Below are 21,260 nucleotides of genomic sequence, written 5' to 3'. Positions count from 1 at the left end.
GTGTTTTCGAATTTGGTGCTCCTGCAAATGGGAGAAAAACCGAGAATGTCAGTGGACAAAGAAGACGGAATGCGGTTTGAAAAGTTACTTACGATAATATTTCAGATCACTGTGGCCATTTGAAGTGGAAAGCCAATGTAAAATTTGTACGGGATTTCGGACGCCCTGATGGGTATCAGATGGAAATTGAACACGCAAGCAATGGTGTTCGTTTGCCGCAGTTTGTCCTGGTTGAAGTGAAGAAGTGAAAGGAGAAAGCAACCTATCAACCAACATATGGATCCTAGCCCTTTGATGTTCACCGCGAGTGACGAGATTTTTTGCAGAAGCAGGTGAGAATTGGCAGAACGATGAGAGAGTCGACTGGCGGTTTCGTGAATCCAGAGTTATCATCAAGGGCGAATTCCTTGAAATCGGACCGTGAGAGGGAAGCTCATGCTGCATTCCCAATGGCGTGGCCAACCTCCGAGCTCCGACAGTCCCCATGATGCTGTAGAAACTCGATAGATTCGCAATCTGGGTCGACATAACGTTTGCTTCTTCGCTTACGTATTTGATGCTCCAGGCAGTCGTTTGTCGAACCTGCGAGAGTCATCTGAACCTTCTCGCCGAAGCTTGGCCAATACCCCGCTGTTTGTCGGCCGACCCTTCCTTGACCACTGCCGGTGAATGCGAGTCAACACCGTGGCCATTCACCGGACCGGCAATGGGCCGATAGCCAGCTCACCGGCAGTGGATATTGAAAGGTATTTGGCCCACGTGAGGTGGTTAAGCACCGGGCTGGAGCCATTCACTCTTCGCCAAGGAGATGGCGATTACAAGTTTACATATTGCTGGTCCTTCAGCCTCAATCTTCTTCCTCTTCCTCCCCATCTTTCACATTTGGTCTTTCATTATCGTACTTGACGAAGTGGTTGTGCCTGGAAGCGACGACCAAGTTCTGTCTTGGAGCCAGCAAGACGAATAACTTCATCGACTACATCACCATCACTCGCTGCTCTCCCCCCCACCACCCCTCTCTCACTTGGGAGGCGAGACCAACACATCGTCGTAATCACGCTTCTGTAAGTAGAGACTCTGGAAGACTAAACACTCAAAAAATAGCTTTTGAGACAAAAACTAATGAGTGTCTCTAGCAGATGCGCCAGCGTCGTCAATACACAACCCATCAACATGACTTCGTCTGCTGAGTACTTTCTCACACTCCCCCAGGAGGCGGAACCACGAACACTCCTCGACCTTCCCCCCGAAATAATGCGTATGGTTGCGGATCACCTCAAGGATTCAGAATTGAACTCTCTGGTTCGGACATGCAATGCGAACTACACCAAATGCAATTGGGAGCTGTACAAGAGGGATTCCAAATCCGTTAACCCTCAGGCCTTGCTCTGGGGTGTGTTCAATAACAGAATTCGCACCATGGAGCTCGCAATCGGCCAATACGGAGCTGACATCAATCAAGTGTTTATCTGGCCTCCCAAGTCGCGCCTTATCAGAGAAAGAATCAAAGAATACGCAGTTGCAAACGGAGTGAACGTTTCTACAAACAATACTGTGCGGATGTCTTTTCGCGGCTCCGACGACAGTGGCCTTTCGAAATGGCACTACCTGGACGGACCAACAGGTTTTGGAATGGCAAGGACGCCCTGGACAGCTCTGCACTTCGCTGCCGTGTTCAACCAAATGGAAGCCACCAAGTTTCTCCTCCAAAACGGAGCGGATGCCACAGCCGTCTGCCCTAGAGACGGCTACTTTGTCCTCGCAGATGTCAACGATCCACTCCCGCGCACCCCTCTGTTCACAGCGCTCAAGACGAAAAGTGAGGGAGTTGCTGAAGTTCTGTTGCGCCATGGTGTCTCACCTCTGTGGGCTCCTCCAGGTACCGGTGGACACGCGAAGGAAACAGCCTTGTACTTGGCAGCTCACCTCGGTATGTGGAAACTCCTGGGGCTCATTGTCAACGCGGGGGTGGATGTCAACGCGGGTTGTCATGTTGATGATGTACCCAGATGGTCAACGGACCCTGCTGGAAAGTCCATCCTCAGAAAGCTGTGTTACAGCAAGCGAAAGCCCTCAGAAAAGGTGATTTCCGAGCTCGTCAAGTTGGGCGCGAAAGCAACTGTACGAGAAATTCCAGGACGGACGAACATGGTCCACCTCCTCCTTCAACTCATCACAGGTACCGGACAAGGTAAAAAGACCAACCCTGATTGGCCCCTCGCAAGCATTCTGCTAAGAACAGGAGCATGTGACGGAACATTGAAGGAAGTCGAGGTTCTAGCAGCTATCCAGCTAGCCTTGTTTCCGAGGAACTGTCCATACACCCCGCACCTCACCAGGCACACTCTCTCCAATCTCATGTGGTACAACAGAAAATCCCGTGCATACTCGATCGAGGCATGCCTGGTCGGAAGATGCTGCAAATGCAAGCTTGGTAAAGGCCGGTACCCCGAGAACGAGCCGATGACCGGGAGAAGATTGCGGACCGAGCTTCTCCAAGAACTCGTGAATTTCCAAGTCCGTCATTACGGTCGGGAGGGGCTTGACTCCCATTTACCCTTTCTCACTGAGACCTTGCTAACCTTGTTAGCGCGCCACCGGCATGCGAGCACGACCGCCTTGGATATCTGGCTTGAGTTAATGCCGGACGACCACAAGACCAAAGTCGTCAATGTTCGACGCCAGACTGCTCTGCACATTGTTCTGAATATCGAAACTTTCGAAGAAAAGTTATGGTACGTTGGCGGCAAGCCTACAAGGAATATCAACAGAGCCTTCGATCAACAACACGATGCCCTCTTTTACCTCCTGGAGCGGTGTACATCAGATGAGCTGCTGGCCCAAGATGTTGAGAAGTGCACTCCTTTACAGCTACTTTTGGGCGGACTCTACTGGGATCAAGATTCAGAGTACTATGCGGGCCTTGTTGACCTAGACACAATACCCCTTGAGCCCTTTTCCGAGGAAGTGTGGGCAAGGAAGTGTCTGGCATTTGTCGAGAAGATGCTAATGGTGATTCCTGAGCTATCAGACTCTGTTTATCAGCAAGTTGTTGAGGAGCTTCACTGGCGTCGCTGGGAACTTGGCTGCGAATCCGGCGTCATATATCTTGGCAGAACCGGGGGCCGGGGAAGAGAGCCACACTACTTTCCGAGTTTCAAACCTCAAGATGGGGAGATGAAACGTCCACTCACTCAGAATCCTCCCCTATTGCCTATGCCATTTGAAGCTGCACCAGCAGCAGAGCCGACCTCAGCAGAGTCTACGCAGCCAGCAGAGCTGCCGATCCGACCAGCAAAGCACGCTCTACCAGACGGGCCCGCGGCTCCAGAAAAGCGACAACGGACAACGGAGTCCCAGGAAACGGCAGAGAATACCGCCAACAATTACTCTGTTGCAGGACAGCCAAATGTGCCGCCGTCAACACCGGTTTCTGGGTTCGATATCGACTTCGAAGCGTTGATGGCAAACGTCCAAGAGGAGTATAACAATGCCTGGTCAACATAAGCGGGTGAGGGCAAAGACAGAACGATGTCTGAACTTTCTATTGTATCAAGTGCTGTTATTGAGTCGGGTGTCATTTAATGTGGAGGTATTGAAGAAAGACCGAGCCATCCGATGCTAAGGAATGATTCCTATTATGGACATCGCAGGCTGTTCACCAACCAAGACATCTTTGGGAGTCATGTTCAGAGAAGACATGCCGGTCACTGCTAGAGCGTCAACAATGTGGTCACTCTGCCACTTCAAGAAAGTCCTTGACTCGTCGCCCGTCCATCGGGCTTTCCATCACCTGCACTCCCTTCCATTACTTCCAGACTAGGTGCTCTGGTTTCTATTCTTCCTCCTCCATTGTCATCACAAAACCAATCCCACGGCATCTTCTGTCGTTGTCTTTCTGCAGTCACCTCCGCCAAGTGACCAGCCATAAGCTAGATTATTGAAGTAGTCTTTTGACCTTCGCTTTCTTCTTGAGGCTGCGATAATTTTGGAGTCAAGAAGTATGACTTCGTTGCCCGCCGTTGCCGACCGAGTCCCCAGGGAGGAGCTTACTTGCCGATCGCTGTCGGAGGCTACTATGGCAGTGGCGAATGTTCGTTGAGCTCGACTACCCAAGCCATGATGTTAAAGGCCCGAGAGAATTTTCTTACTTTCCAGGCATCTGGGGAGTCGTTTATTATTGACGAGAGATTGATTCGGAGTTGAATCACTCGTTGCACGGGGATTCAATCTGTCTCCTATCTTCGTACCATCCAGTTACCTGGCAAGCTTTGCTTCTTTCCGTATCTAAAAAAAGGCTACAATGACAGGAGTCGTGAAGGTGAAGGACATCTTGGGCAAAAAATGTATCATACGTCTGCGGATCTGGTGTAGAATTAGTTAGATAGCCACTCATAGGCATTTAGATCTAGTGTATGTAGTAAAAACTGGAACACAACAAGCCTCGACGAACTTGATATTTTGAAGTGCTTGGATACCTATTGTGTGGGTTGAGACCGATGACGACCCGTGTCAAACCCTTTGATGTCCAAGACAAAATCGCAGATGTACAGACTTCTAGTATAGCTAGCTGGTAGAATATTTACCCAATCCATAGTTTTCGAACGGGGAAAGCAAGAAAGTCGGCAATTGCATCATGGCCCCGAACATTTCCAGTGAATTGCTGTTTTCAGAAGCTGGTGAGGTATCCAAAAAGAAAAGAAAAAAAAGAAAGGAGAAAAAGAACAAAGCAAAATAAAGGAAAAAAGAAAAGGAAAGAAAAGAAAGGTTCAGATGGAGGGCTCAAGCAGATGCAGACAGCCGAAACAAACTCCACATCATCTGAGGTTACTCCCGGCATATCACCAGAGTGGGATCCCCTTGTTCCGATACCAACATGACTAATTCGACACAATCAAAGCCCTCGTAACATGTAATTCTCCGGTACACCGTACGGTAGCACAATCGGCAGTCAGGTAATGTGATATGTACCACGGATACACGAACTTCCGACTTTGGCAATAATACACCACCGATCAATCACCTAACAGAGGTTAGGTTGATGTGGGCCTCGCTCATATAACAAGCCAACCGACTCTCCTCGTCATTCTGAGAAAGAGGATAGTTGCTTGGCTGCTGTACGTACGTTCGTGTAAGCGAGCTATCAAGGGGAGGCCCCACATGTAGGTACCCTTGGCTGTGGCCAGCGCACCGAACCGGCGAGTATCACCGTAGCACGAATATTACAAAGATGGCGGTATGATAGCTGAGGGGTCCGACTTTCTGTAGTAAAAGCAGTCCATATAGAACATCGCTCGACCACGAGACTAGAAGTCAAACATCGTTAGCACCCTTGATAATTTCTCCTCTTCAGCAACACGATGGCTACCCTCCGACAACTGCACCTACCTCTCCGCCTTCTCTCCAAGTCTCTCCTAACAGCTTCCACCCGGCGCCTCATCTCAACCCAACAATCCCCCAAGCCCAAAACCCCCATTAAATCCGCCATCATCACCGGCGCCGCCCGCGGCATCGGCCGCGCCATCGCCCACCGCCTGGCCGCCGACGGCTACGCCCTCACCCTTAACGACCTTCCCTCCTCCTCTTCCTCTTCCTCTTCCTCTTCCGCTTCCTCCTCATCCGACCCCGATGACGCGCTAAAATCCCTCTGCCACACCCTCCACTCCCTCGGCTACCCCAACATTCACCCCTTCCCCGCCGACATCACCTCGCCCGACTCCGTTTCCGCCCTCATCTCTTCCCATGTTTCGGTTCACGGCTCTCTTTCAACAATGGTGGCCAACGCCGGCATCGTCGGCGCCCAACCCCTTCTCACCGTTACCCCGCAGGACCTTCTCCGCATGTTCAACATCAACGTCATTGGCGTCTTCAACTGCTACCGCGCCGCTGCCGAGCAAATGATCAAACAAGGCACCTCGGGGAAATTGATTGGCGCGTCCAGCGTGGCTGGGCTGAGGGGTCTGCCGATGTTGGGACCGTATGTGGCGAGCAAGTTTGCGGTTAGAGGATTGACACAGACATTTGCGGCGGAGTTGGCGGCGGAGGGGATCACGGCTAATGCGTATGCACCGGGGGTGGTGGACACGACCATGTGGGATACGATTGCGGAGGGGGTGATAAAGGCGGGAGGGGGGAACGCGGAGGAGGAAGGAGCGAAGGCCCAGGTGAGCAAGCGCTTTGTGGACACACTGGTGCCGTTGATGAGGTCGTGTACGCCGGAGGAAGTGGCGGGTTTGGTTGGGTTTTTGGCGAGTGAAGGGGCGGATTATATTACCGGCCAGACGTTTGCTGTTGACGGAGGGATATGTTTGACTTAAGAGAGAAGCGCAGCTGCCCTGCACTGGGGAGAAGGCGAATTGCGGGTATATACCCCTAACCCTTATCTATGGTACTTGTTTAGCCTTATCACTTACACCCATTGTCACTTTTCCAATTTCGGATTTTGGCCGTATGTGTGGGGTCCTTCGGCCCGCGGACCGGTGTGTGCTTCCAGCTCCCATGCTTAAGCGGAATACACCATTAGAAGATACCTCTACAGATTATTTTGTCAAACTCGGTTACATTCGATTACTTCAAGTGTATTCATGGTAATGTTACCTGCGCCAGCTATACAGCACAACGATCATATCACAAGAAAACGAGACATCATGTTTGTGTTGTATCCAATTCGCTTTATTCATTGATGTATAGATCTTGCAATATCCTCCATCTCCAGTCAACGACACCAAGAGTGGTAGGCATACCACGTCGGTTCACCTACTCCAGAGCCAGGGGTTAAGCGGGAAAAGCCAAAGCCATGGCCGCCGCCCCTGTTGTTTCCGGAGTGGCTACCGGTCGTCAGTACCACCGCCCGTACACTGTGAAATCTTCCTTCTCAACTAACTAAGCATCTGGTAGCTCCAATTCAACAATCCACGGCACCTGCTCCCTCGCGTCTGGGTCTTCATCCTCGGGGCCCATCTCCAGAGCTGCATTGACAAACAATGTCTGCTGTCCTGCTACCAACGGGTGCTTGTCGTCCTTGCAGTGACTCGTGCTTCTAAACCCGTCCTTGAAAAGTCGTTCTTTCCTCTTCTTCCTGTCCTTAGCATCTTGTTCTGAATCGAATTTTCTGGGCTTGTAATCGGCGAGGCTATCGATGAGTATTGAAGCGCCGTTATCGATCTCGGTGAAGTGAGAAGGTGTGGTGGTCGTTGGTTCTGTTCCGCGCCAAGTCACGAGCTTGGCCCCCCAACCTTCGTGGATGTGGCCGAAGCAATGGAGGCGAGGGCGAGCCTTTGCGATGGCGCCGAACAGCTGATCACAGCCGCCCCGCTGGTTGGAGGAGGTTCTGTCAAGTACGCCCTTTGGTGGCCCGTGTGTGATGGCAATGTCGACCCTTTTGTTATCTGACGGCGAAATTGAGAAGTCGTGCTCGTCGTTGTGTTTGAATTGAAAGCCCTGGTGTGCGTCGCGAGATGGCGTAAATGGACTTGCGTACACTGTCAAGGCCGCCCCGTTTTGTAGGCGGAAGGAGTGGATGCCCTCGTCCAAGAAGGTGATACTTTCGTCCTCTGAATTTGAACACAGCTCGCGGGCCTGGCCAAAGTCGCCGTATTCTTTCTTTATGAGTTCGGGCTCGATATGGCATTTGGTAGTGGCTTCTGCGGTTAAGTTTCCGAAGGCTGTTTCATCGAGGGAGAAGTCATGGTTGCCTGCAATGACGAGCTTCAATGGGGCATCAATGGACTTGAGAAGCTCAAGGGAGGAGCGAAATTCGTCCAGTTTTGACTCGTCGGTAAGATCGCCGCAGTGGATAGCAACATCGACCGGTACCTTGGGCATAATATGATCCTTTCCATGGGTGTCGGAAAGGATGAGGAAGGACGTCTTGGTTGTCTTTGTGAAACCCATTTTGAACGACTGTTGATGCACAAAAAGAGGTACGATCGGACTCAATGTTGTTGTGCGTGGAATACGGGAAAGAAGAAACGGGTAGCAAATGTGGGATGTGTGGTTTCTTATATAGTTTCACTTGGCACCATGTAAAGTATAGGTATCTGTGAGCTGCAAAGCATGCTTGGGCCCAAACAAAAACGATCTCGCTCATTCGAGTCATTTGCAAATTCTGCGTGCACATGTGAACTGCAGCAAATATGCATCATACGTATACCTACCTCTAGAGGAGATAGCCATTTCAGATCGGATATAAAGCAGTATTCAGGATTTCCGGGTCCCGAACCAAAGACTCGGGCAGTCAATTCCTACTTGTGTGTAGGTATGTTTACGAGAACTGCGTTCGCAATTCACAGTGCACTGCACAATGTGCTGCGTTCTCCATGTGCTTTCAAGAATGCATCTTGCACGTCATCAACGGTGCTACGTCTGATATAATATATATTTACCAGAATTTGTTCCCGTGATAGAAGTTGGTTACGTTAGGATGAGAACGGATGCTTAGAGACCTATACACATCGTTGATCCTCTGGGCTCATATCAGGGGGCCAATTTATCATACCTAGAGGTATGGAAGGAGTATGATGAAATACGCGCACACTCGGTGGGAATTTCTTTCCCATTAATATATGAAATTTGGACGAAAAAGTAAGAGAGTATTAAGTTGGATTTGGCATATACCAACAGAAACTGGCGTACCTTCCGTCTCAGTAAGTAGTGAAGGTGACGCAAAGAAGGAAGCGAGCAAGAAGTAATTCAGCTATCTAGATATAAATGATGAGTGTCACCCCCGATCTGTTTTATCCTGTTTTCTCTCTTTTTTTCTTCTTTCTTCTTTCCTCAATGAGTCGAATTGATCTGTGTGGTGAGCATAAGTTCAACTAGCTCAAGGTACATGACTGTGACGCTAACACCAATGATCCCAGATGAGCCGAAGTACCATTAGCAATCATTGATTTTTCTCCTGGTAAGCTCTGCTCAAGGCGCATTGTATCATCTGCTCAGGTACTGATGTTTACCTACTTGTCAAAGCGCCATAAAATAAACAAAGGGTCTATAAACCGCATCGACGACCTTTCCCAGCCAGACAAGTTCCTCATCGTTAAGTAAGACCCTTATAACACGAGTATCAAACTACTTATTACGTATGTTGCGGCTAACACTTGAGAACTTTCAGTTTCAGCAGGCCTTTCAATGCGCGGAGCACTCCTGGAGTGCTTCCGCGTCGCCACCCGCCCAGTCCGTCCAGAGCTGCGCCGCCAACTTGTCCTGGTTGGCGGTGCCGCGAGCATTGCCCACTCTTCGGTCTAGAAGACTGAGGACGTGGATGTTGCCGCCCCTTCCGCCGTATTAATCGACATCTGGAAGGGAGTTTCGGACGGCGCTCTCAACTTCTCCATCGAAGCCGACGGCAAGATAGCGTTCGATGCCCCGCAAGGCTTCCGTGTCCGACTTAACATCATCGAAATCGGAAGCGGGTGCATCGATCGCATCCACGTGACGGAACCTTTTCACGAAGGTTCCGTTCCGTCCATGTCGGATTTGTTGTTGATAAGGGCCGTGACGGTGGTTGATCGGGGAGGAGATGGCGACAGGCCGGACTTCCAGTGGTTGCTGGAAGGGGTGTTTCAAAAGCTCGAACAATTCCCCAGAATTGATGATGAGGAGCTTCACTGGCTGGCAAAGGCCGCAGAAGCGGTGTATGGGCCCATCGGCTATCTTGGGATAGCTTCTTGCATTGCTACTACCAACGAGGCTGCCGCGTTGGCGCTTCTTCATAAAGGCAAGAAATCATCTCAAGTACATGTAGCCAAACGGCAATCTTGATAGACTTCAGTTATTTCCGGAAAATAACTTGCCACGCGTCGTCTCCCACACTGTCGCATCTGCGGCCCAGCCACGTGGGACGGGAAATTACTGCGTATCAGAGCATGGCGATGTCCTGGCTTTGTGGGCGGATAAATTGTGCACCCCGGTGGCCGGCTGTCATACCATTATGAATCTCTCGTCTGCTGGTCCTCGGAACTTGGGAATGAAGGGGAGGCACAACGGAGAGAGAGGAGTGCCCACGAAGGGTACTAGGGCCGTGATCTCAACTCCAGCAGGCCATACCAGAATGGACAGGGGGTAGAGAGCACTAGAGGGTGAATAGTGCAAATTGACAGATTGCCAATGGAATATAATTTATAAGCTTCCGAGGGCGGCAGTTATGATGCGGCCTTGGGGGAGGCTGGTGGTGAGATTGAAATGTTCACAACGATGACATGAAGTGGAGGGATTCCACTTGGGGTTGGGTGGGCGGCTTGGTTGGAGCCTTTTATCAAGCCCCTTTCATAAGATAGGTAATTGAAGTAACCTAACCGCACCACAGCCCTCAAGAAAAAAACGACCGAAAATCCAAGGACAATTTCCTGGTTCGGGAGGTCTGTGTGTCGTCGGGCGGATCGGGGGGGTTGACTTGTAAGCCTCCTTCCCGGTCGGGTTCGCTAGGTTCCAGGCAGGCACCTCCCTAGCTGGGCGGGCGGGAGCGGGGCCCCTTCCTCTAGAGGTAAGGCGGGAACGGCCTAGTTGTTACCCCGCGGGGCCCCGAACCCCTGTGGATACCCAGCCCCTGAAACCCTGGCGGGCATAATGGAGAGAATGGATTCCGTTTTCTCGAACGGGCACTGACCTCCTGACCCATTCATCCTCCTCCTCACTGCATTAGGTTGCGTCCAGTTCCCGCCTCGTCTTCCGCTGATCAAGTTGTCGTCCGAATCTAATGATCTTCCTGCTGGTCAATAGCATCAACTTTGCTCCAACGACAGGACTGGAGTGATCTGTCATTCTGCTTCTCTGTTTTATCAGACACCACATGCCAAAAGCCACTAGATCCGACCATCGACCTCGATACGTCACACGAGTGAAGAGGCCGAACTCCCGAACCGATCAAGCCAATAACGCATGGAGCTATCGCCGTTACTTTTGCTTCTGATACCAAACTACGCCCATGGCAACGATGGCATACTTGATGGCAGCGCCAGACACGAAAGGACTCGCTTGAAAGCAACCCTGATAACCACCTCCCCCCCCCCCAATAGAAGCCCATGGTGCCCTCGATTTCGGCCAACCCTCTCTAGATGAAAGCATCCCCAAATTCCAATCCAGAAGCCAAGAACTTAATCGACCTGATAAGAGTTGCATTGCCTCGCAGTTAGTGCGCCAACGATAATGGTCCCTTTTCCCTTCCCCTTCCCGTCTGCTCTGCTTGTTAGTGGTCTCCATCTCGCCACGTTCGCACTCAGTCAAACAACAACTGATCACTGGATACCTTACCGAACAGCACGGGCTGGCAGATATTGACACCAGCCGCCAAAGTGCATATAGCCGACTGCAACAAATCATTGTTGACCAAGTAATCAAGCGAGCTGATTGACGTTTTTACCAGCGCGGACATCTCCCATATTCACTTCTCTCTAAGCAAGCGACGTCCTAGCGAGTGGCATCCAGAATCCCGTCTCTAACCTCGTGGATCTGTCCAAAAATCATACCTCAGTATCATCGGCCTAAACCAGCGTCGATTGCTCGTCTAATCTGCGCTTTCGCCTGCTTTTGGCCTGCTTCAGGGTCTTGTTCTGTGTCGGTCCAATTCCAGAAGCTCGGCCCTCCCCTTCCTTCCGGGAAAGGCATGAGGATTTAATCTATTTTGGAGATTATTGCCATGTCTTCCGGTCACATCGCCACATCATGGCTGCAGGAGCCGGAGGATATATGCCAGGGCCACGTCTTGGCGAATCAAGGCCATGGACTGTCATGGCTAAAGCGAACCACATTGGTGACAGTGCTACATACACCATTCAGTCGGCGCCCACGACTATTCCCATCATAGATCTCGTCTCTGCTCGCCTCCCCTTATTAGAGCCTTCCGCACCGCCCAGGATGGAAATTTCACGTCGTCCCACTTCGCCATCTTTAGTTCTGGTTCCGGATTCCGAAATCTACTTCAATGAGGGCCACCATCGCCAGTCTCGTTTCGAACGCCCTGCTGCTTATCCAGCAAGCGGCTGCTGCGCCTACAGACACTGATACCTGGAATGAGACTACCGTCGATATCTCTGGAGATTCCTCCGCAGACAGCTTCAGTGTCGCGTCCATCTACGACTGGACCTACAGGAGGTGGAATGGAGCCAATTATGCATGCAAATGCTATCCTGGTGACCCATGCTGGCCCAGCACTCTCCAGTGGAACTTGTTGAACGCAACTGTTGGAGGCAACTTGCAAATCAGCATTCCTCCGGCTGCGTCTTGCTACAACACCTTCCAAGGCCTTCTCGGCAACATCAGCACCTACAATGCGGCTCAATGCGCCGATGTTCACGCGAACTATGCCAGCGAGCAGTGGCAGTAAGTATACTCCTATTCATAGGGCGACAGAGTTGTGAATTGACAAACACCAGGATCGACCTTCCCACTGCTGGCCTGTGGACCTACTTCACCAACGACACGTGCCGGCCTACCACCAACCCTACTGATTCTTGCACTGGCGGCTACTTCCCTACGATCTATATCAAAGCTACGACCATCGCCCATATACAGGCTGGTATTCTCTTCGCCAAGAACAACAACCTGCGCTTGATCATACGCAACACTGGCCATGACTTCCTTGGCAGATCAGTCGGCTGGGGTGCCCTCGTCATCAACACTCACAGCTTTAAGGATATCAGCCTTACCAGCAGCTACAGGGGTGCCTGTAACTACACTGGCTCTGCCATCACTGTCGGCGCCGGTGTTCAGGCTTTTGAGGCTCTCAGCAAGCTTCACTCTCTCAATCCCCCCAAAATCATGGTTACCGGAGAGTGCGCTGTAAGTTGGAGCCCAGTATATGCCTTACGTACCAGTACAAACACTAAACTAACGTGGACATTGTAGACTGTCGGTGTTGCTGGTGGTCTCGTCCAAGGTGGTGGACATGGCCCCCTGACCAACTTTTACGGCTTCCTTGCCGATACCGCTCTCGAGTTCCAGGTCATTACTGCTGACGGTGTTCTACGAACTGCCAACGCCAAGACCAACCCCGACCTCTTCTGGGCTCTTAGGGGCGGTGGCCCTTCTGCGTTCGGTGTCGTCGTTCAGGCCACCTATAAGACCTTTGACGATTACTCCAGCTCCGGCACTACCTTCGCCCTCGGCCCTGCCAACGTCAACAACAACGACACCCTCTGGTGGGATGCCATCGCCAAATTCCACAGCTACTCCAACCACTTCGTCGACAATGGCCTGTACATCTACTACGAGTTATACCCTGGCCTAAGCTTCCGCGTCCAGCCCGTCGTCGGTGTTAACAAAACTGCCGCCCAGCTCGAGGCCGTCCTCCAGCCTCTTTTCAACGACTGGACCGCCATGGGGCTCACCTTCGACAAGACCACCACGACCTACAGCACCTTCTACGAGCTTTACAACGCCCTGTTTGAGTCCGAGGTTGCCGGTGACTCTGCCCTGACCGGCGGCTGGGCCTTCAGCAAGACCGATGTCGCCAAAAACAACGCCGGCATCATCGACGCCTTCAAGAATGTTCTCAACAACGGCGCCTTACTCGTCGGCCACATGTGGAACGGCGGCCACGGTCTCCCCCAGAGTCAGTGGGCCGACAGCGCCATCAACCTCCGCTTCAGGAACGTCAGCGACAAACTCATCACCATCCTTCCCCTCTCCGGCAACGCACCCCTTGCGGAGAAGGAGGCCGCTCAGCGTGTTCTGACTGACGTTGTCGATGGCGGTCTCAGGGCTGCTGGTCCCAACGGTGCTGCCTACATCAACGAGGCTGATCCCTTTCAGCCTAACTGGCAGACTGCCTTCTGGGGCACTAATTACCCTAAGCTTCTCCAACTCAGACAGAAGTGGGATCCTACCGGTGTGTTCTACTCTGTTTCCACCCCCGGTACGGAGAAGTGGGAGCAGATTGAATATGGCACCAGGCTTTGCAAGAAGCTTTGAAGCAGGTTCTTGTTGATATTGTCTGTTCTTAGTCTTGGTTTACAGATACCATCTTTGTTTAGCGTCCATCGTTGTTCTTTTGTTGGAGAGCTCATATCTTCATTTCGCTTGGGTGGCGGCGAGCCTTTGGTAACAAGGTAGATACTTTGACTACATCTTTTAGACAAGACTCTATGCGTATAATTCTAATCATTAGTTCTAATTCAGGCGCGCCACCTGGGTTGTAGGAAAGGATCTCCAGGATGGTCCAGTAATTGTAAAATTTTTCAACGTGGGATATAATTTTGCATTGAAACTGATCCATGGAATAGTTCCTAACTGAAATATTAATGCCTAAGGACATTCTTGTTTAGCAAAACAACCTTCTTGATGATCATTTCCTAATATATATTTTTCCATATCCATATTTTAATCGAGGGATTCTTTTCAAGACCATTTTTAAGGGAGGCGATTCTACCCAAATAACATGTTCTGGTCTTAGATGTTTAGGACTATCCTGGAGATGGTCAATTGTCTTGAAGTGTACCTACCTATTTTACAGTTGCGAGAACATCCCGAGCATCATTTTCTTCAAGCCCTGGCAGCGCGCTATATTTTGAGCATTGCTTTGTTATCTGCCTATCTTCGGTAAGTAGCGGCGTAGGTTTTTAAGGGGAGCTCCGGCACTCTGTTGTTGCATAAGCACATCATCTTTACAGCGATTGCGCCATTCATTTTCTCATTTTTTGGTCCTTGAACTATAACCAACAAGAATGGAAGCTATCAAATGTCGGCGGGGTCATATCGACAATTTTGAATTGCGTTCAGTCTCTCGAAGGCTTCCTCATGCATTTCCAGTCTTACACTTGGCGAAGTGATAGGGGATCTGCGCAATATGAGTTGGGTAGTATGCACCTAGGCCGTTTGCGTGCTAAGAGAGACAATCCGCGCAATGGTTGACGCCGCGACATCGGATCTGCAATGAATATATTTTGTACGGCTGGTACCCCCCCTGATGTCTCTGCTTCATTCTCTGAGGTCATTCTGTGTATACATTGACTTGAAGCACTCTGCATACCATTTCTATATTGTGTCTTGGAAAATCAGCCTCTACAGAGAAAGATGAAGTACCAAACCATCCAGGACCGTCAGGTCGTCAAACCCGACCGCCATCTCCTCAACACCACCATTTCACCTGGTGTAGTTCATGACCCCGAGCATGACGCCGCCGCCGCTACCGTCACTAACGAGTATCAACCCCTCCTCACGCCTCTAGCCAGCTCCAGCTCTAATTCTTCGGCGTCTCTACCCCCTGGCCACCTCTCCTCGGACGACAATGCCTGGACCCCTCCCCCTCGCTTCGTCTTCATCCAAATTGCCCTCATGTCCAATGTCTTCCTCTACGGCTTCGATGGCACCATCACCGCCGCCGTCTACTCCATCATCTCCTCCGAATTCGGCGCCGCCAACACCGCTTCGTGGCTGACCACAGCCTACCTGGTCACCAGCACCGCGTTCCAGCCGCTCTACGGGCGCGTGTCCGACATCTTTGGGCGCCGCGTCTGTTTCTTTATCAGTACTATAACTTTTGCGCTGGGCTGTTTGTGGTGCGGGCTCGTCAAATCTTCTATCAAGAAGGGCATGATCTGGGTCATCGTCGCCCGCGCCCTCACTGGCTTCGGCGGCGGCGGGCTAATGACCATGGCCACCGTCGTCAACTCGGATATGATTCCCTTTCGCCGGCGGGGGATGTACCAAGCGCTTCAGAACGGCATGTTTGGGTTCGGCGCCATATGCGGCGCGAGCTTTGGGGGCAGCGTGGCGGATGGGATTGGTTGGCGTTGGTGTTTTTTGTTGCAGGTGCCCGTGTCGGCGTTTGCGCTGGCGGCTGGGTGGATGGTCATCAAGGATCCCGTAAATGGGGTCCTGGGAGAAGGGGAGCAGAGGACTTGGGGACTCATTTGGAGGAAGGTGGACTTTACTGGGGCTTTCTTGTTGGTCACGGCCATTTCGATCCAGCTTGTCGGATTGAGCCTGGGTGGCAATATGTTGCCTTGGAGTAGCCCGTGGGTTGTTGCGTCGTTGGTGAGCAGCACAGCGATGTTGGTTTTGTTCTTGGTGGTGGAGGCGAGGACGACGGCGATTCCGGTTATTCCGTTGAGGTTGTTGAAGGGAAGTTTGCCGCTGCTAATGCAGTTTGCGAATGTGTGCGCTGGGTTGAGTGCTTATGCGGTGAGTTGTTCCTTCTTCAAGTTGCTTTTGCTTTGGGTTGCTCCTGCTCAAAGTTCGATTGTTCTGGTTCAAGTTGCTCTCGCTTTGTATCGCTCCCTCTTGGCGTTGCTCCTGCCTGGAGAGTTTCATACTCTTGATGACCAACTTGGCTTGCAGTGGTCTTGCTTCGAGTACAGTTACCTACTTCTGCTTCGAGTCGTTCCTCCATGTCCCTTCTTCCCGCCATCGTTGATCGGCTGACTGACAAGTCCGTTCCTTTAGTACCTTTTCAATCTTCCTCTGTTCTTCCAAGTCGTCCTCCTCGACTCCGCCACCACCGCCGGTGCCCGGCTCGCTATCCCATCGCTGGCCACGCCCATTGGTGGCCTCATTGCCGGCATTGTCATGTCTCGCTGGGGAAAGCTTATCCCTCTTGTCCGCACTGGAACCTTCTTGATGGTCTTGGGCAACGCCTTGGTTATCTCTCTTGCCTTCGAGGACTCTGGCTGGAAATATCTTGTTTACATTTTCCCCGCCAACCTCGGCCAGGGAATTGTGTACCCGGGCATCTTGTTTACCTCGCTGGCCACGTTCGATCATGCCGGTACGTTCATCCTTCGGCTTCGTCTTCAGTCACTTACCTACGATTGATGTCGCCATCGACTAATCTAGACGATACACATAAACAGACCACGCCGTCACTGCCTCGACCGTTTACCTCATTCGGTCTCTCGGCACCGTCTATGGCGTCGCCATCACCTCTGCCATTGTGCAAACCACGCTCAGCGTCCGGCTTCCCGGCGCTTTGGGCGAGATACCAGATAAATGGAGAGTAACATCCCTTTTACTTTGCAGCTGTTTTTCCCGCTCCTGTTTTCCTGAGCGCTGTTGTGGTCCCGGGCCTCCCCTCTCTCAGGACCAGGGCCCTACCCTTGGCAGGTGCCCTGGTCCACAGCAGCTTAGGGGTTTCTTCATTGCGTTGTGCTCATGTTCTGTCTTGTTGCGGTTGTCTTGAGGTTGTTTTCGTTAAAGCTCACACAAGTCTACCTAGGTCGTTGATGAAATCCGCCACTCAGTCTCGGTTATCAAGAACCTTCCCCCAGATATTCAGCTCAAGGCTCGCGAGGTCTACTACGAAGGACTGCGGCTTTCGTTTGCCACGTCGACGGCTGTGGCTGCTGCAGCTGTCAGCGCGGCGCTGCTTGTGAGGGCACGGGGACTTCGTAGTACCACGTAGCGCACTACGGAGTCGCACTTCGGAAGAAAGACAAGATAAAAACAAATGCCTAGTCGTCTGTTGGGCGAGGTGAAGTAGTCTTGTCTTCCTTCGTCTTGACCATGGGGAATGCTTGAGCTACAATGGGTAGGTTTGGTGCTATTGAATTGGTGGTGGCGGGCAACGAACTGGGGACGAGAGGTAGAAGAGGCAAGGAGGTTTGGACGGGAGAGCGCGGCACTGGAAGTTGTGTTGTTGCCGCCGTCGGGTTAAGCTTAGTATGTACACTAAGGGTAGGGATAGGGGTTCTTGGATATCGCTGGGAAGTCCCGGCAATAACCGGCAGTAGTAAGGCCCACCGGGGTATCATTCACAAAATTGGCGTGCAGTTGATGTCGGCGATTTCCAAAAGTGCGAGTTGAAGTCCGTCCCGGGAAGTCCGCAACGGGCAAGGTTGATTATGAGGAAAAGAAGGTGAAAACCCCGAGATCCAGGGTCTACCGTATGTGTAGTTGTCTCATGATGTGGCATTGAACAATGGAACCATGGTGCAAGAATAGCTTCTCGTGATGATTTTTGCAGGTCAAACTCTCTTAGGAACACCTCAAGCACGCTTCTGAAAAACCGTCACTTGGCGATGTCTTTCATCACATCCCCAAACCAATGCTCATGGAGTGTTTTTTTCTAATCCTCTGTCTTGCAACATGGCTTACGACATTACTTTGTTGTCTTCTCGTCGCAACCTGGAGACCATGGCCTATTAGGATGATCATATCTGCTCGATGTACCAGAAAAGGGGACTCGCGTCCTGAGGCCATCATCCACCCTGAACCCGAGCTCCCGCCGAAGTCGCTCGGCTCGCTAGCATATTCCTTTCTCGGTAAAGTGCTGCCCAGTATCACTTTCATAAATTTCTCCCCTTATCCACCCATATGGTACGTGGTACGCTCCCCTTTCCCTCCCCAGCTTTTCGCGTCCAAGCTCAACCCAAATTCATCTCGGAGAGTTCATGATTGGGCAGCAAAATCGTTTTCCAAACGTTGTCGGAGACAATATATCGATAGTGAGACGATGATTCGACTTGGGCAATACGGTCACACAAGCCACCAGACAGATTTGAATGTGCTTGCCATATCCTCAAACAGCCTGTCTTGCCTCGGCTATTCGTTGTCCAAGATTGAATGAAGAATTTTCTTAGGCTTCAAGCCTCAAGTTCATGACTCATTTCACCTAAGTAATAAGACAAACTAAGTAACACCAGTTGTTGGTCCGTCCAACAACGGGGGTCGACCAGAACGAGCAGGGACAGTGACATCTCGAGTGGGCTCGTGAAGGATTGTGGATATTCGTACCTCTACGTAGAGGTATTTTGGCCCCTTTGAAAAACTAATCACAGCCTGTCGCTGCGCATAGCCACTCGAATAGTTGTGAAGCTTTCTTCCTCGTCAAATCTTTTCCATTCTGAGAGAGCCAGAAATGCGTGGCCTGTGAGATGGAAATGTGTATGTCTGGACCCTCATTGATGTTCACTTTTTCTCCTGAACCATCACCGACTATCATGGACTGTCATGGATATCATGAACTTCCGGTCACCAATCAGCTTAGAGACATGAAGCCACGACACTTGCCACTCACAGTCCTTCGAGTTGGCATAAGCTTGCATGCCACGCTATTTTGGACGGTGTGTATACCACCAACGAAGAGTCTGACACGAAACAAGAAAAACTTCTGGGACTGCGTGGCCCCCGAAACTTTCGGCGCACCTGCATGACCAGTGAAACTGACCAGGTTCTTAAATTCCCTTGCTCCCAACCTCCGTCTGGCCACGCAGCAATCCCATCACACCGTTTCTCTCGGCTGAGCGGGACACTAAACTTGAGACCTGTGAGACACGCACAGCACACACTGTACGTTCCGTATCGTCTCATGACTTAGTATATAAATTTAATTAGTAAGCAACATCGTTGGTTGATGAAGCAAGAGTGGCGAGTCAATGACTGCAGACTGGATGAACTGGAGACGGGATTTACTGACAGCGATTGCAACGCTCTGGCTCGCGGCGTAGCGGGCACGGGTGAGGAAAACCCGCCCGCCCGCCCTTTTGTGACACTGCGACCTTGGCCATGAACTGTCTGGGAACTACATGCGAACTACCCATCGAGATGATGACTGCTGTTCCGGTTCGACTCTGATTCGACGATGAGACAAAAAGGTCAGAAGTTCATGACTGTGATGACTGATAAGCCAGTCTCTAAAGTACTTGAGGTATTGTATTCTACCTACCTTATCTGCTGCATGTTTTGAACCTGCCACCTGCCAACAAAGGCAGGAGGGCGAAGAGCTGGAGTCCTGGATACCTAGTTGGGCCCTGGGAAGTGACAGGCGCTTCCAGTCAAGACCCCCGAGCATCAGGGAACTCTGGCGGTCACGGGAATGGCAATGAGGAGGGGTCTCGATGGCGACTTGCCGAGTTGATTCGGCTGTGCGGGGGGTTGGGGACATATGGCGTTTCCGGGGCCAACGACTGTCAGTGCTGTTTCTCCATCCACCTTTCGAACCACGATATTGTGTGTCAATCAGGCGTAGATGCATAATTGCGTCTGCTGGCAATGTGGAAACCTCGGAGTTGACCTGTTCCACTCTCAGCGGAACCTTTTTCTCTTTTTTTCTTCTTTTTTCTTTTGGCTTCGTCCGATAAATGGCAGATGCTTGTTTAGAAAGCTTGGGTATCTCGATCGGCGCGAGGAGAACGGGACGGGTGCAAATTAACGCGAAGATCTGGGACCGCAAGGTGGATGAACGGGGCGCTGCTACCTCTCTCTACGCCCACTGCCCAGGCTCTTCCAGCGACATTCCAATTGCGCTGGACAAGACCCGAATACGGCCCGAGGGTATTGCCTCAATATCGCGGCAGGAGTCAGGGTCCTTTTCCCTGTCCTAGAGGTAGACATGTACTTGTCGCCGTCCTTCACTTCAGGCACTGTGGTTCAGCATCTCCCGACCGTTTTGCACCGGCGTTTTTCCTGCGCATAGTTTCGACACTGTAGAATTTGTTGAGACCATTTCCGAAACCCAAGAAAATGTGATGGTAATCTCGGCGCCGAGTGTCGTCGAAAAGGCTTAGTTCCAGCCGAGATCAAGTTTGACGTCTCATCGTCCCAGGGTTGGGGTTTTTGGAGACACCCGACCCATGCATTTTGGGAGCGTGGACATCAACCAGGGCAGGAACAGAAACTTGACACTTCCTTTCAGTCCGCCAGCTGCCAAGATCCAAGATGCAGCGCTGAGAAAGCGTTGAGTGGGTCCAGCTCCATGTCCGTCTGGCAAGCCCGGGCGTCAAACAGCCAAAAAAAAAAAGATGGAGAAACTCTCGGTGCCTGGCAACCCTTTTTTTTTCTTTCTTTTTTTTTCTTTTTGTTCGTCCCTCGTCGGCTCCAACTGCTGCCGTTGTGTGGACGGTTCGGTTCGGTTTGTTGTATTCGCTGGCTCAGTTCTGCCAAGCGCACACAGGAGAAGTCGTCCCGTTGCTCGACGATTCGTCTGACCACATCGCAACCTCTTTGGTGACCCTCCACTCCCCATGATTTCCCTTGACACTTTGACCGCCTTTGTTGCACCAAGTGTGACGCATTCGAGACAGCCGCGTCGTCAAGGGTAATTAATCGACAGTCCAGACGCCAGAACCGCCAGAAGCCTTCCAAGACTCTTCTCTCGATCCCCCCGCATTAAAGGCTACGTCTAGAACGGCCTGTTGCGCACGCACGACTTGTCGACCTTTGCTGCTTCGTGAGTACTCGATCACGATCACTGTTCTCAATTGGAACGTCAAACCGGCGACGGCAGAAACCACCAAGAAAAACCAAGGCCCTGGATAGCGGTTGTGAGGAACGTCCACGATTGTTAATCAGAAATCCAGGGACACCCCAGTGTCGGGTCCCCAAGAGTG

General features: G+C 51.5%; 6 protein-coding genes across 6 annotated transcripts; 5 read left to right on the top strand and 1 right to left on the bottom strand.

Moving 5' to 3' along the window:
- Positions 1–1,173: 1,173 nt before the first annotated feature.
- On the top strand, positions 1,174–3,507 carry NEUTE1DRAFT_98139 (uncharacterized protein; the record flags this gene model as incomplete). Its single annotated transcript, XM_009849839.1, has 2 exons — positions 1,174–1,393; positions 1,625–3,507. The coding sequence occupies 2 exons, from the start codon at positions 1,174–1,176 to the stop codon at positions 3,505–3,507; spliced, it is 2,103 nt and encodes a 700-aa protein (XP_009848141.1).
- A 1,831-nt stretch (positions 3,508–5,338) lies between these two features.
- On the top strand, positions 5,339–6,330 carry NEUTE1DRAFT_57970 (uncharacterized protein; the record flags this gene model as incomplete). Its single annotated transcript, XM_009849029.1, has 1 exon — positions 5,339–6,330. The coding sequence occupies one exon, from the start codon at positions 5,361–5,363 to the stop codon at positions 6,315–6,317; it is 957 nt and encodes a 318-aa protein (XP_009847331.1).
- A 552-nt stretch (positions 6,331–6,882) lies between these two features.
- NEUTE1DRAFT_144296 (uncharacterized protein) lies at positions 6,883–7,893 on the bottom strand (the record flags this gene model as incomplete). The annotated part of the gene is made up of 1 exon (XM_009849838.1): positions 6,883–7,893. The coding sequence occupies one exon, from the start codon at positions 7,891–7,893 to the stop codon at positions 6,883–6,885; it is 1,011 nt and encodes a 336-aa protein (XP_009848140.1).
- Positions 7,894–9,129: 1,236 nt separating this feature from the next.
- On the top strand, positions 9,130–9,762 carry NEUTE1DRAFT_134964 (uncharacterized protein; the record flags this gene model as incomplete). Its single annotated transcript, XM_009849837.1, has 2 exons — positions 9,130–9,174; positions 9,247–9,762. 2 exons carry the CDS (start codon positions 9,130–9,132, stop codon positions 9,760–9,762), a joined length of 561 nt encoding a protein of 186 aa, XP_009848139.1.
- Positions 9,763–11,920: 2,158 nt separating this feature from the next.
- Positions 11,921–14,106, top strand: NEUTE1DRAFT_57965 (uncharacterized protein; the record flags this gene model as incomplete). The annotated part of the gene is made up of 3 exons (XM_009849028.1): positions 11,921–12,318; positions 12,372–12,777; positions 12,844–14,106. The coding sequence occupies 3 exons, from the start codon at positions 11,921–11,923 to the stop codon at positions 13,906–13,908; spliced, it is 1,869 nt and encodes a 622-aa protein (XP_009847330.1).
- A 903-nt stretch (positions 14,107–15,009) lies between these two features.
- On the top strand, positions 15,010–17,335 carry NEUTE1DRAFT_76640 (uncharacterized protein; the record flags this gene model as incomplete). Its single annotated transcript, XM_009849836.1, has 4 exons — positions 15,010–16,119; positions 16,381–16,702; positions 16,788–16,930; positions 17,150–17,335. 4 exons carry the CDS (start codon positions 15,010–15,012, stop codon positions 17,333–17,335), a joined length of 1,761 nt encoding a protein of 586 aa, XP_009848138.1.
- Between the last annotated feature and the right edge of the window lie 3,925 nt (positions 17,336–21,260).

Source organism: Neurospora tetrasperma (genome assembly GCF_000213175.1).
Source record: "Neurospora tetrasperma FGSC 2508 unplaced genomic scaffold NEUTE1scaffold_1, whole genome shotgun sequence".
Taxonomy (NCBI): Eukaryota; Fungi; Ascomycota; class Sordariomycetes; order Sordariales; family Sordariaceae; genus Neurospora; species Neurospora tetrasperma.
The sequence above is the reverse complement of the archived record's forward strand: the minus strand, read 5'-3'. Positions and strand labels throughout refer to the sequence as shown.